General features: G+C 44.1%; 1 protein-coding gene across 2 annotated transcripts; it reads left to right on the forward strand.

Annotated features, from left to right (window-relative positions):
- Positions 1–45: 45 nt before the first annotated feature.
- Positions 46–14,979, forward strand: traf3ip3 (TRAF3 interacting protein 3). 2 transcript variants are annotated; one of them, XM_067395001.1, is made up of 15 exons: positions 60–169; positions 528–576; positions 872–1,343; positions 1,545–1,659; positions 1,843–1,912; positions 2,028–2,055; positions 2,172–2,201; positions 2,747–2,842; positions 3,580–3,651; positions 3,885–4,025; positions 4,262–4,399; positions 12,175–12,310; positions 12,466–12,605; positions 14,242–14,361; positions 14,470–14,979. In XM_067395001.1, exons 3-15 carry the CDS (start codon positions 972–974, stop codon positions 14,674–14,676), a joined length of 1,665 nt encoding a protein of 554 aa, XP_067251102.1. In that variant the 5' UTR covers positions 60–169; positions 528–576; positions 872–971; the 3' UTR covers positions 14,677–14,979. The 2 variants fall into 2 exon arrangements, with proteins under 2 accessions (XP_067251103.1, XP_067251102.1); XM_067395002.1 differs by lacking the exon at positions 528–576 and having other exon boundaries at positions 46–169.
- Positions 14,980–15,130: the final 151 nt, after the last annotated feature.

Consider the following 15,130-nt stretch of genomic DNA (forward strand, 5'->3'; position numbering starts at 1 on the left):
GAACTTGTACAAATTGTGAGGTTCATCTTACTTCCTGTTAAGCAAGCAAGGCAAAAGAAATAGACCGCCCTTTGTTGAATGAACTAGTTTTCAAGTGACATGTCAGCTTCAAAGCGTTCAGACTCTGCTTTCACAATTATTTTCACTCCAGGGACTCATCTAAGAACAGGTACTTTCATTAAAAGTTGTAAAAATACAATTATGCTAAAACTTGTTCTAATTTATCTTGCATTTGGCTTCTATGTTGGTGTTTGAACGCCGGCTTGTCATTCAGTTCCAAATTGTTGGTATTTTAAATAATTGTGCTTTCAGAAAAAAAGCTAATTTTTTACAAATTGAAAAGCTTCTTGGAAAGGAATGTGGATTTTCAATCAATGTGGTGCCTAAAATTGTTGCAGATCACTACATGAAGCATTGCATACTGTTATTGTGTTTTAGAGGCATTTTCCAGTAGGCTAGATATCTGCATCTTTATGAAGAGTTTGCATTTTTTTTTTAAATCATTGATGGTAACCTTTTTCTTTCAGCTGCATGTAGCTCAGTTCATGCCTGTTTTGAAACAATATGACAACAGAAGTGAGTGACTGGACACTTTATCTAACAGAATGTATAGTATAGTATAGTATTTCATATTTATATAGCCACTGTAAAAAATGGATTTAATGTAACATTAGCTGTGATGAGAATGAAAGTCTGACCTCAAAAACAGCAGCATAATTATAGATTTTTAGTTTTTACTTGTTTTATTATACCAATTGCTGTTGATTATCCTCATTTTGTGTCATTCAGCTGATTTTGGATGATCTATTTTTGAGCGATAATGATATAGTAGGCCCTCCGCTAAATGATGGATGTTGTTTTTCAATTACAGGAAATTGCCTCTTTAGGAAACATCCATTTACATTGTGAGGTGCCACTCCACTGCCTTGACATATCGCACAAAGTTTTCAACTCATTCAGCGTCAGACAGAATGGAAGGTGCTCATGACAACAAAAGGTCACCGGCTGCAAATTACGAGTATAAAGTGGAGCAGCGTGCCGTGAAGCACCGAGAAATCAGCCATCGCAATAACACAACATCATGTCGCAGTCCCACAAGAGATGTGGACACAAGGTGGATTAAAAACGAACTGCATCGCAAAAGACAGTTTGAGTTTTTCAAAAGAAGACCAGTGGACCATGGCACATACGCACTGTTATCTGCAGTGCCAAGGCACAGATACTCAAGGGAAACCCTGCATTCACCAGAGCATATGACGCAAACCTTAACGTCAATCAGACGGCCCTTGATAACAAGTCCAAATGTAAAGCTCCAGAGAGATGGCATAAACTTTACAAAGCAGGTACGGAGTGTACTATTAGCCATGTCTTTGGCCTGTGACTGATTGTTTACCAGTTTTTATGGTTTATATTTCTAAGACAGTGGCTGATGTGAATACGTTTTTTAATATTTATCACTGTAAATTCAAGAAAATGTTGTATATTCTTTAATTCACATCATCTATAACCTATTAACATTGAAATTAAATGTCCAAATCCTAAAGACAGTCTCCACATCTTTAATAAATGATGAAAATGATTCTGGGCTGAAATCTGATGGATGGGATGTACCAGTCCTCAATTCTGCTCGGCTTCAGAGGAAATTAAAAAAGGAGCGAGGTTAGTGGATCTTTTGATGAATGACCATTATACTTACTGTAAAAAGACATTAGAAACATACTAGTGTTATGCACTGCATGATGTTGTAAAAAAATGGAAAAGAACGAATTCAGTTTTCAAAAAGTGTTTTATGTGTGGCAAAACATCTTAATAATATTATTTTGTGTTAATAATCACATACAGTTCTCCTTAAAGACATCACTCAGTTCTCAAACACCCAGAAGACATTACAGACTGCCAGCATTCAGACCGAGTGAGTTGCTTTCACATTACTTTTGCTTGGGTTTAATATTTCAAAAGCATAAATTCAATCATAATGCACCTGTTATATAAATATTAATCCAACATTATTAACTCTCTTTGTTCAGGTCTGGGTTTGTTACCATCAAAGAAGCGGTAAGGAATTTGATGCTCTCATATACATTGTAAAAACAAATTGCTAAACATGTAAATGTTGTTTTATTTATTAATATAATAATTCATATTTTAATAATTCTCTCTTCTTTTTTCAGGATGTCCACCAGTTGTCTGTTTATTTAGAGGTATGGCAAGTATGCAGTCATAACCCATAACATTGATATTCAAAATCACCAGCTCATCCTGATTTACTTTGAAATATGTTACTGATATTCATTGTTGGAGGTAACGCATTACAAGTAACTTAAGTTACATAATCAGATTACTTTTTCAAGTAATACTAGTAATGCATTACTTTTTAAATTTACAACTAAATATCCAAGTTACTTTTTCACATTTATTGACTAACAGCTCTCCTGTCCCCTTGTTGAGAGAAGTAAAGCGCAGAGGTGTTGTGTGCGCTGTGTGAACATGATGATTATTGTAGTTCTAGACTAAATGTGAACATGCATTTACTCATCTCACTTGCACAAAAATATTCAGTATTCCTCAAAATGAATAAAAACAGTGAAATGCAATCTCAGAATTTTACGCAAACCTGTAATAATGAACTGGATTTAATTACACAAAAAGTAACGCAATTAGTTACTTTTTTAGGGAGTTACTTTTTTACTTTTAAAAGTAACCTTCCCCAACACTACTGATATTATGAAATGACATTTCTCTGCAGGAGGCCTTACATAGAGAAGAGGCTCTTAAAAAGAAGCTCGCCAGCCTCCAGAAGAGCGCCTCTACATTACTGCACTCTACAGAGCTCCTGTGGAAGGTACATTAGTAAACGACTTCCTGCTGAAGCCCTGCAGCATCATTTAGGGACACACGTGCACCGGACTACATGAGAACTCCTTTGTACAGAGGGGTCAGATATCCTTGCTTCCACTGAAGCACAAAGATGCTCTTAGGATCATTTTCAAATCATGCTGGAGAACATGATCATCAGGTTTTACACAAACTTGTTGAGTTCATGCTGCTCGAGTGCAGCAGTTCAAAAGGACAAATCGAATGCGAATACATTCTGAAATTCACTAGTTTATAAACTATGTTGTCACTCCGCATAACACCGACTTCAGCTAACTGGTGAGTTTCCTGGTTTGATCACTGCAGACCGCTGTAATGCATAGAGTTGGGGGATGGTCTTGTGGTCAACAGCATCCGGCTCCTTATGGTTTGTTCAGAAAATAGCAAGATATTTTCTTCCTAACACACAAAATGAAGAGCAGTGTAGGCGTAAGCGAGGGGTTTGTTTGCTTCAAACTCAACCTATTCAAACTTACACATTTCTCCATTTTGAGCTCATGACGATTTCTGTATTTTTCTCAAGAGCCAACACAGTAATCGACCTAGAATTATAAACAATATACATTGTTTGTTTTTAACGCAATGTTATGGATGGCAGTTATAACACAGGATGCAGTATGTACAGAAACTGAAAACTCTTGGTTCAGTGGTTCTCTCTCTGTCTCACTGACACACACACAAACACATTTCCTTTTCCTCCCACAGACACGCTGTGATGAGGACTTGCTGAAGAGTAAGATCAAAGCTCTGGAGGCACAGCTGCAGGTTTGCATCAAGGTAAGACTGCAAAACTGCATCTCGGCAAAAGGTCCAACTCAAGCTGTGAGAACTTACGATGTATTCAATTCAATAGAAATACAAATGACGTGACTTTCACTCAGATTACAAGATTAAAGTGGTTTATTGAATATTTCTCTGCTTTTTAAATAGTATACTGAATAGTATCCTGGATAAGTGCAGGTCTGAGAGTTTTTGAAATAGAAGATAAATGCTTCAATTGGCCTTTTCAGAAGTTTCCTCAGGATGGAGTGAAAAAAGTGGTGCTGAAGATGGAAAAACAGAGGGAGGAGTATGAACAAAAGGCTCAGAAGGCTATTCAGAGGGCGGAGAATGAGAAGGCGGAAGCTCAGAGCAAGATGGAGTACCTCCAGGTAAGACCCCAAATGCAGGTCAAAAAAGCCTCAATAACAAATCTAAAAAAAATTTAGGCCTAATAAAAAAAATTGTATTCATATAAAAAAAAAAAAAACAATATATTTTGTTATATAAAATATTTATTAAAATCAACAAGATTGCCTCCATATCTTACTCATCAGCAAAACACGGAACCCTTGCTTTTAGAACTTCTAAAGCTGCGTTCTAAGTATCCATTCTTCCCTTCATCTAGGGGGCGCTAGAGTCAGCGCAGGCAGAGTCGGAGTGGTGGCAGAGGCTGTGTGAGGAGCTGAAAGAAGGTTCAAGTCAGCTAAAGAAGAAGCAGGACGAGTGCACTGATCAGATGCTACAGTTGCAGGGCCACTTGGAGGTACAGCAAAGGCGCTGTAACCATCATAACAGAATCAAAGGACCTGAGTGACACAATAAAAGATTTCTGCAAAAGCTGACAAACCACATGTATCTATAAAGTGTTGGGTGTATTGCATTACTGAGTAATTAATTACTGTAATTTAATTAATTTTCTCTTGAAAAAGTAAAGTAAGGGATTATTAATTTAATTAGTAATTTCTGATGTAATCACATTAAATACTATATAGACAATAGAACAATTCTATCTATATATCTAATATATATATATATATATATATATATATATATATATATATATATATATATATATAATATACAGTACAGTCCAAAAGTTTGGAACCACTAAGATTTTTAATTTTTTTTAAAAGAAGTTTCGTCTGCTCACCAAGGCTACATTTATTTAATTAAAAATACAGTAAAAACAGTAATATTGTGAAATATTTTTAGAATTTAAAATAACGTCTCGGTTACGTATGTAACCCTCGTTCCCTGAAGGAGGGAACGGAGACGTACGTCAGTAGTGACCGACGAATTGGGATATCGCTTAGAGAGCCCTATCATCTTCGTGTAAACTAAAACAAGCCAATGGAATTGGCGTGCGATATTTGCATAATGCGCACCGCCCCCGACAGGTGTATATAAATAGGAAGCAGATGCAATCGCACTCTGTTTTTCGCTGAGGAGACAACTGGTGTCCGCACTACAGCGAGGGTACAGAAACTGTGGCGACGGGACGCACGTCTCCGTTCCCTCCTTCAGGGAACGAGGGTTACATACGTAACCGAGACGTTCCCTTTCAGTCGGTCACGTTCGACGTACGTCAGTAGTGACCGACGAATTGGGATCCCAACTAAAGCGCCACAGTTACGAAACCCCTTCCAGTGCCCAGCGCAAGCTCAGCCGCCCATAGCACCGGCTGGCGGTGAAGGGGGCGAGCTTACACCGAGAGAGTCTACTGCTGTCTACCACTACCCACTAAGTAAACTAGACACACTGGGAAAGCGAACCCGAAGGGACGCTGCGGAGACCACTACCTACCCAATGGGGGAGGAGTTTACGTGGGAATACACATATGGACTGGCCCGGGGGGCAGTACGCATATGGAGTCCCTGGGATGGCTCCACCTGGTTAGGGGGAGACTCATCTGACAGGTGACAGCAGAGCTGGCTCTGCTAAGGGAAAGACACGGACTCGGCCCGTAGGGAGAGTTTTAAACCGTGGAAAATACACATATGGGACCGCTCACGTAGAGGGGTCACGACATATGGGCCCCAGCCAACAGACAGCGTCAGCAACGGATGTAGGCCTGGCATCAGACACTCCGCAATGTCCGAGCCGAAGGGGGAGGCGGAGGAACTCGACAGGGTTCGCCAAGCGGGGAACGCGACTGGAGTGAAAGTATGCACGTATCCGGCCAGAGGCGGGAATGGCATTGCAAGCCGACACTTAGAGTGGGTACAACACGTCTACCGACTAGTGGATGCGAGTACACGCGAGGATACCGGCTCTACACGTAGGCTATAAAACCTAGCGAACGTGTTAGGTGTCGCCCAGCCCGCAGCTCTACAGATATCTGTCAGCGAGGCGCCATGAGCCAGCGCCCAGGAAGAGGCCACCCCTCTGGTGGAGTGGGCTCTCAACCCGAGCGGGCAAGGCACGCCCTGGGATTCGTACGCCAAGGCGATGGCATCCACTATCCAGTGGGCCATCCTCTGCTTGGAGACAGCCTTTCCCTTCTGCTGGCCTCCGTAACAGATGAAGAGCTGATCTGAGGTCCTAAAGCTTCGCGTTCTGTCCACGTAAAGAGCAAAGCTAGGGCTGGGTCTGCCTCCTCCGAGGGCAGCGCTTGCAGGTTCACTACCTGATCTCTGAAGGGAGTGGTAGGAACCTTGGGCACGTATCCAGGCCGGGGTCTCAGGATGACGTGAGAAGCACCGGGCCCGAATTCTAGGCACGTTTCGTCGACCGAAAATGCATGCAGATCCCCTACCCTCTTCAGGAAGCCAATGCAACCAGAAGAACCGTCTTAAGAGACATTAGTTTCAGGTCGACTGATTGCAAAGGTTCGAAGGGATGACCCCGGAGAGCTGTGAGAACCAGGGTCAAATCCCAAGAGGGTACGGAGGAAGGGCGAGGAGGATTCAGTCTCCTGGCCCCCTCAGGAATCTGACGATCAGATCGTGCTTCCCCAGGGACTTACCCTCAACTGCATGGTGATGTGCGGCAATGGCGGCAACATACACCTTGAGGGTGGAGGGAGACAGCCTTCGCTCCAACCCATCTTGCAGAAAGGAAAGCACGGATCCGACCGAACATGATCGGGGGTCCTCTCGGCGAGAGGCGCACCATTCGACGAACAGGTTCCACTTCAGCGCGTAGAGATTCCTAGTGGAAGGAGCTCTAGCGGAAGTGATGGTGTCTACGACCGCTTGCGGGAGATCACTCAGAACCTCCGCATCCCGTCCAGGGACCACACGTGGAGGTTCCACAGATCGGGACGCGGGTGCCACAGGGTGCCCCGTCTCTGAGTCAGGGGTCCTTCCTCAGAGGAATCGGCCAGGGAGGTGCTGTCACGAGGAGAATGAGGTCTGAGAATCAGGTCCGAGTGGGCCAGTACGGGAGCCACTAACAGAACCTGCTCCCCGTCCTCCCTGACCTTGCACATGAGTTGTGCGAGAAGGCTCACTGGGGAAACGCATGTTTGCGCAGACCCGGGGGCCAGCTGTGTGCCAGGGCACCCGTGCCGAGCGTGCCGCCGGTCAGGGAATAAAACCACTGGCGGAGGGCAGTTTCCGGGGAGGCAAGCAGGACTACCTGGGCCTCGCCGAAACGCTGCCAAATCAGCTGGACCGCCTGGGGTGGAGCCGCCACTCGCCCGCAAGTAGATGCTGCCGTGACAGCTCGTCGGCTGCACGGTTGAGCACACCTGAGACACGAGTGGCCCGAAGGGACCTCAGATCCTTCTGACTCCACAACAAGAGATGGCGGGCGAGTTGCAACATGCGACGGAAGCGTAGACCACCTTGACGGTAGGTGTACGCAACGGCCGCAATGCTTAGTGAGCGGACTAGAACGTGCTTGCCTGACAACAGCTCCTTGAAGCGGGCCAGCGCAAGACGAACCGCTAGCAACTCTCGAGGCAATTGGTATGCCAATGCAGCTGAGGCCCCGTCCAAAGACCTGTCACTGCATGCCCGTTGTACGTGGCCCCCATCCCGTGGCAGAGACATCTGTGGAGACCACAGCGTGCCTGGACACTCGTTCGAGGGGTACTCCGGCCCACAGGAACGAAGGGTCCAACCACCGGATAAGGGTGCGACGGCAGCTCGGTGTCACGGGGACACGGAGCGTGCCGCACTGCCACGCCCATCTCGGGACCCAGCCGCGGAGCCAGTGTTGAAGCGGTCTCATATGAAGCAATCCGAGCGGCGTTACCGCGGCTGCAGATGCCATATGCCCCAGGAGCCTCTGAAAATCTTTCAGTGGAGCCGCTGTCCTGCACTTGAGCGAGCTCAGGCAGTTCAACACCGACTGGACGCGCACCTCGGTGAGACGCGCAGTCCGTGCGACCGAGTCTAGCTCGAGACCGAAACAAGAGATCCTCTACCCGGGGGCGAGTTTGCTCTTGTCCCAGTTGACCTGAAGACCCAACCGGTTGGGAGCTACAACCATGTCGGGTAGGACTTTGTACTGACATGCCCGACCCTCGAACGCAGACCGACCTAGGAAGGGTCTGTGTCGAGGCAGAATCGAGACATGAAAGTATGCGTCCTTCAGGTCTATTGCTGCAAACCAATCCTGGGGACGGTCCAGGATTGGCCGTAGCCCACCGCCCTCTTACGGTACAATGAAGTAGGGGCTGTAAAACCCCGACTTCATATCGGCTGGAGGGACCGGCTTGATTGTGCCCTTCGCCAGGAGGACAGCAATCTCCACCCGGAGAACAGGAGCACTGTCCAACGACACCGGAGTGAAGTGGACAGCCCTGAAGACCGGGGGACGCCGGGCGAACTGAATCGCATAGCCGAGTCTGATAGTACGAATGAGCCAACTGGACAGGCTGGGGAGCGTGCTCCATGCTTCCAGACACTGAGCCAGCAGGACCAAAGGCACCACAGACGCACCGGGGGTGGGGCAGCAAAGCAGAGAGGGACCCGACCCGGACAGCTTGGGGGCGGCCCGGAGTGGGGTCAGACTCTGCGAGGCAGCAGTGTGCATGGGAGACGGCGCACGGGACGCGGTCTGCACCATCACACTGCCACCTGCTGGCGAATGGGGAGGGAGCTGACAGCAGCGAGGCGGAGCCTGGCACACTGGCAGACACCCCCTGTTGTGACCTGGAGTTTGAGGAAACTGCTCCTTTTGTGGCAAAGTGGGTACCGCTGGACTCCGGAGAGCCAGCGGCGGTAGATGGACAGCCGCCACAAAATCCCCCCCGGCCCTCCTCCGGGGGTGGGAGAGCAGATGGAATACTCTCCCAAAGGGCAGGAACCTTCCGCTCCAGGTCGCCCGTCTCAGGGCCGAGTTTTCCCCGACCGCTTGCCACCTGGCTGGCAGAGGGCTGGGCACCACGTCCGCGCCCGGCACCCTGCTGTTTGGCTGGTGTAGGCTGCTGCTTTGCCAACTTAGCAGGGGCGGAGGAAGACGCAGGCGGGCGCCCTCGGCGACGAGCGGGCTGAGGCTGAGCCACGGGCGGCTGGGTGGAGGCAGCAGCGGACCGCCGTGGCATGACATGTCTGATAGCCTCAGCCTGCTTCTGTGCAGCGGAGGACTGTTGGGCACAGCTCTCCACCGCGTCGCCGAAAAGGCCGACCGGAGACACGGGGGAATCCAGGAACCGATGTTTGTCGGTCTCCCTCATGTCTGCCAAGGTCAGCCAGAGGTGGCGTTGCTGGGCTACCAGAGTAGACATCGCCTGGCCAACAGAACGCGCTGTCACTTTCGTTGCCCGGAGGGCAAGGTCAGTGGCAGCGCGCAGCTCCCCAAGCCGCTGTTGGTCAGGACCTTCCTGGGGCATCTGCGACAGCGCTTTTGCCTGATAGACCTGCAAAAGGGCCACCGCGTGCAGGGCAGAGGCAGCCTGCCCACAGGCACTGTAAGCTTTCTCAGTCAGACCGGCTGAGAATTCACAGGCCTGGGACGGGAGACGCGGCTCACCGCGCCAGCCAGCGGCCGTTGGACACAACTGCGTCGCAACAGACCGCTCGACTGGCGGGATCTTCGCGTACCCCCTGGCTAGCCCGCCGTCCAGGGAGGTGAAGGCGGACGAGGGACCAGGCCCTGTACGAGCCCCAAGCGGAGCTTGCCAAGACCTGGTCACCTCATCGTGTACTTCCGGGAAGAAAGGCATTGGGGCGGGACGCTGGATTTGACCAGCGTGACCCCCCCGCCAAGTACCAATCGTCCAACCGAGATGGGCCGGGACAGGGTGGAGGGTTCCACTCAAGCCCGACGCACAAGGCGGCCCGGGAGAGCACAGCCGTAAGCTCGGGATCCGACTCGGGCAACGCTACCGTCCCGGGCGGCAGCGCGTCCGAATCCTCCCCCGAGGACTCAGGCTCACCTTCCGATGCAGCGATCGACATCTGATCCGCCGCCGGCACACCAAAGGTAACGGCTGGACAGTCCGTAGAGGGCCCAGCGGAAACCAACGGTGGCACGATGGGTTGCGGTGCTGATGAGGCGGCAGGGGCCCGAGGAGCGTTTCCGCTCGGCGGGGAAGCCCTGACCGTAATCCTCCGGTCACCCTTCCTATACAGCGCCGTACCGTCATTCCGGCTCCCGGGGCCGGAAAACGGTCGTACGCGGCATAGGAGAGGGGGACCCCCGCTTCCTGAGACTTCAGGAAGGAGAGTCTCGACCTCAGCATCGCGATAGTCATGTTCCCGCAATGGGAACATGAACCATCCACAAAAGCTGCTTCAGCGTGCAGAATGCCCAAACACGAGATGCAACGATTGTGCCCATCAGCAGGGACCAGGGAACGACCGCACCCATTAACGCACAGACGAAATGACATACTGTCAGGGTTCGTCTGTAAAGCTCTTTTAGAAGGGGAAGTCAACTCACTCGTGCTGAAGCACCCAGGGAGCGACGCGATGTGTCAGGTACACCACTCCCTGACACACCGAGGAACCGGCCCAAATCGCTACACACGCACACACTCTTTGTGTTGCTGTGAAAACAGCAGTTTTCGAGCTTATAGCTCAGCTCCTCGGAGACTCGCGACCTCGCTGAACGTGCCCTTTCACCAGCACTGGAAGCTCGCTGTAAATCCTCTTCTGAGGCAATGTTTTAGCATAAAACAAACGAAGAAAGGAGTCTTCTAAAACAGGACACCAGTGAATGGTTCGAAGCGAAAGACAGAGTGCGATTGCATCTGCTTCCTATTTATATACACCTGTCGGGGGCGGTGCGCATTATGCAAATATCGCACGCCAATTCCATTGGCTTGTTTTAGTTTACACGAAGATGATAGGGCTCTCTAAGCGATATCCCAATTCGTCGGTCACTACTGACGTACGTCGAACGTGACCGACTGAAAGGGAACTGTTTTCTATTTGAATATATTATAATATATATATATATATATATATATATATATATAAAGTAATTTATTCCTGTGATGCAAAGCTGAATTTTCAGCATCATTACTCCAGTCTTCAGTGTCACATGATCCTTCAGAAATCATTCTAATATGCTGATTTGCTGCTCAAGAAACATTTAATGTGTACAATTGTACAAAATATTTGTGTACAGTATTTTTTTTCAGGATTATTTGATGAAAAGAAAGTTCAAAAGAACAGTGTTTATCTGAAATCTTTTGTAACATTATAAATGTCTTTACTGCCACTTTTGATTGATTTAATGCATCCTTGCTGAATAAAAGTATTAATTTCTTTAATTTCTTTTCAAAAAAATAAAAATAAAAATTCTTACTGACCCCAAACTTTTGAACGGTAGTGTATAATGCTACAGAAGCTTTGTATTTCAGATAAATGCTGTTCTTTTGAACTTTCTATTCATCAAGGAATCCTGAGGAAAAAGTACACAACTGTTTTCAACATTGAAAATAATCATAAATGTTTATTGAGCAGCAAATCAGCATATTAGAATGATTTCTGAAGGATCATGTGACACTGAAGACTGGCGTAACGATGCTGAAAATTCAGCTTTGCACCACAGGAATAAATTACTTTGTCAAATATATTTAAATAGTACACAGTTATTTTAAATTGTAATGATATTTCACAATATTACTGTATTTTTAATTAAATAAATGTAGCCTTGGTGAGCAGACGAAACTTCTTTTAAAAACATTACAAATCCTAGTGGTTCCAAACTTTTGGACTGTACTGTAATAGAGGATTTAACATCAGCATGTGAAAATGTATGATTTTAATATAACGTTCTCCCTTTAAATATTTTGGTCAGTTCAAAAATAATTAATGCAATTTTATATTATTTTGAAGGAAATAAAAGAACAGTTTCAAGTCTGTCCTCGTATAGTAATTAGTAATAAGTAATGCAATACTTTTTAGAGAGAGTAATCTAATTACACTTTTAAGATGTAATTAGTAGCTAGTAATTAGTTAGGTTTTTAGAGTAACCTATCCAACACTGTACATATAGTTATATAACTATATATCTATAAGTTATATAACTTTTTGCATAGTGACAACTAACTTCCAGTAATTTTGCAAAAGCGTCTTTATATAGAACTGACTGAATGTTCCTCATGTTTCATTTATTGTTGTGTAAATGTTTGTGCAGCACTCTGTGGGACAGGAGGAAATGCTGAGGAAACAGACCGAATCTCTTCAGCTAGAGAGAGCAGAGCTTCATTCCTGCATCTCAGAGCTGGAGGAGGAGAACCTCAACCTGAGAGAATATCTACAGGAACTCACAGGTGCTGGCAAACTGACTTGCAATTCACGTTCATTCACATATTTAGATAAAGCATTTATGGAAATGCTTAAGACATGCTTAAGGAATTAACAAGCAGTATTTTTCCCTTCAATGCATCTCTCTTTATCTGTGTCTCTTTCTTTCACACACTCATAGGACACAACCATGGGATGTGGAACAGTAACACACAAATACATGAAAATGTTTCAGTGTTGGACCAACTCCTGCGGACAGATAACAGCATAGCAAGACAACTGAGAGACACAGAACATAGACTCAGAATGAAAGAAAAAGAGGTAAAGATCTGCCAGAGAGAGCACTGTAATGAAATTAGGGCAAGATACTACAGGCAAAACCATTGTTTTATTTATTATTATTATTATTATTATTTAGATTTTTGGTTATTTTGCTTCCATAACATGCCAGACTAGTGGAAAAAAAAAACATCTAAAATACACCTTTAATTGTTAATTTTATTATACTTTATCTATTTGCATCTACGGATTTAAATATCTTTAATAAAAATAAAACAAAACATATCTTTAATGGCTGTTGTACGGAAGAGGATTAGGGCCAAGCAATAATAAAAAAATAAAAACCATCTCGAGATTAAAGTTGTTAAATTACGAGAAAAAACTCGTTAAATTTCGAGAAAAAAGTTGAGATAAAATGTTGAGAATAAAGTCATTAAATTACGAGTAAAAAGTCGTTAGATTATGAAAACAAATTCGTTAATCGTAATTGAATTACTTTATTCTCAACATTTTATCTCGACTTTTTTCTCGAAATGTAACAACATTTTTCTCATAATTTAACGAATTTGTTCTCGTAATTTAATGACTTTTTTCTCGTAATTTAATGACTTTATTCTCAACATTTTATCTAGACTTTTTTCTCTAAATTTAACACGTTTTTTCTCGTAATTTAACGAGTTTATTCTCAACATTTTATCTCGACTTTTTTTCTCTAAATTTAACAAGTTTTTTCTCGTAATTTAACAACTTTAATCTCGAGATGGTTTCATTTTTTATTATTGCTTGGCCCTAATCCTCTTCCGTACTGTTGCCTCAAAATCATGGTTTTCAGCCAAAATCTCCACTTCAGTATCTTAATTAAATATATAATACTTTCCAGTTTTATTCCCATCTATATTCTGAAGATATGTCCATATATCACTTACCTGGTTTATATAAAATTTTATTCCTAAGAGTATTGAACCACTGAAAGTATTTTCTGATTTACATAGTGATAAAAAGAGATATCCAAAACATTCTCTGTAAAAAAAAAAATTAACTAATATGTCAACAGAATATTTTTAAAAAGAATTTTGAAGCTAATTTTGAAGCTTCTGTTTGAGATATTTATGCAGGTATTTTAAATGTAATAAATAACATTCAAATATTTTTCTTTATTTTCAAATATTTCCTTATTAATAGCTGTATTATTTTTTTTTCTTTATGATAATAAACTATGATTTAACTACTATGTAAGACAAGAATCTTTCAAATATTTAATATCTAAAAAAACAAAGAATCTTTTATTAGCTGTAGAGTAGCAGAGGTGATCCTACTTAAATTGTCACAATTTAAGAATTTTAGAGGGACAATGAAATATGTTTAAACCAACGAATTATGCTGTTGGAAAAAGCACTGGTAACACTTTAATTTAAGGCGACGTAGTTACACATTACTACAGGTACTTACTATAATAATAACAGTAAATTATGCATAATTACAAGTAACTAGCCCTAAACCAAACCCTAACCCTATAACATAACTCTATTACTCAGTACTCATTTAAGTAAGTACAATGAAACTACATCACCTTAAAATAAAGCATTTGCTTTCTTTCAGAAACATTTTTCCTTCTTCTATAAATTACCATAAGACATAGTTTAACAGTGTTGTCTTGGTTGCCCGGTTGCTATTGCAGTACATGGAGCTGCACGCGGATCTTGAGGCTCTGGAGCAGGAGTGTTACGGCTATCAGTCCCGACTGACCCAATGCAGAGAAGAACTGAACACAGTGACGATGCGCCAGCACCACAGCAGGGTGAGACTCTATATTATATCATCCATGTGTGATTATAAGTCTTTTGTTTGAGTAGTTTTCTGCACATTTATGCCATAAATAATTTTCCTCCTCTATCTTCCCGAACAGAGTGGATGTTGTGGGTCCTGGCTCTGTGTATGTCTGTGTATGTTCTTACTGCTCATGATGGTCGTGGTGGTGGCGGCCCTGTGGTTTTATCATCCACCTGCTAGAGAGCAGCTCCGCCTGTTTTACTCTGTTCTGGAAGAGCGAATGGAAGACTACCTCATTCAGATGGCTTCAGGCCAACATGGAGTCTGCTTTAGACCTGTGTGACAAGCAAGAGTAAAGCCACGAGTCCTCTAGAGATTTTTTGTTTATATTTATTTTTTTAATCCACACTTCTAATTAATTCTGTACAAGTATAATGTCTCTATTATTCTGTTTACAATTTTTATGGTTGTAAATACTGGTGTCATGTTACAAAACAAAAGTGTTATAATGAGTTAATGCCCAAATCTGTATCCCATATATAGATTGTACCATTTTTTACTCTGATTATTACAATTCAAAAACTGTACATTCAAATGTTCACTATGTATGACTGAGAATTGCATTTTGTTTGTGTGATATCTATTAAACAACATACTATTTGTATTCTGAGCTGTACCTCTATTTTATTGAAAGATTTTAATAGATTATTTCCAGATAGGGATGTACATTTCTTTCAGTTAGCACTCACTGAGAATAAAAGGACAACACTGTCCTGGTGAATGGCTGAAAAAACACA

Source organism: Chanodichthys erythropterus, chromosome 9, assembly GCF_024489055.1.
Source record: "Chanodichthys erythropterus isolate Z2021 chromosome 9, ASM2448905v1, whole genome shotgun sequence".
In the NCBI taxonomy this organism is placed as follows: domain Eukaryota; kingdom Metazoa; phylum Chordata; class Actinopteri; order Cypriniformes; family Xenocyprididae; genus Chanodichthys; species Chanodichthys erythropterus.

Bases quoted from the DNA above. Each gene is read 5' to 3' on its own strand.
- traf3ip3 (XM_067395002.1), top strand. From the start codon at position 972: ATGGAAGGTGCTCATGACAACAAAAGGTCACCGGCTGCAAATTACGAG. The intron at 2,202-2,746 runs GTATGGCAAGTA...ATTTCTCTGCAG, and splicing joins AGTTGTCTGTTTATTTAGAG to GAGGCCTTACATAGAGAAGA. The intron at 2,843-3,579 runs GTACATTAGTAA...TTCCTCCCACAG, and splicing joins CTACAGAGCTCCTGTGGAAG to ACACGCTGTGATGAGGACTT.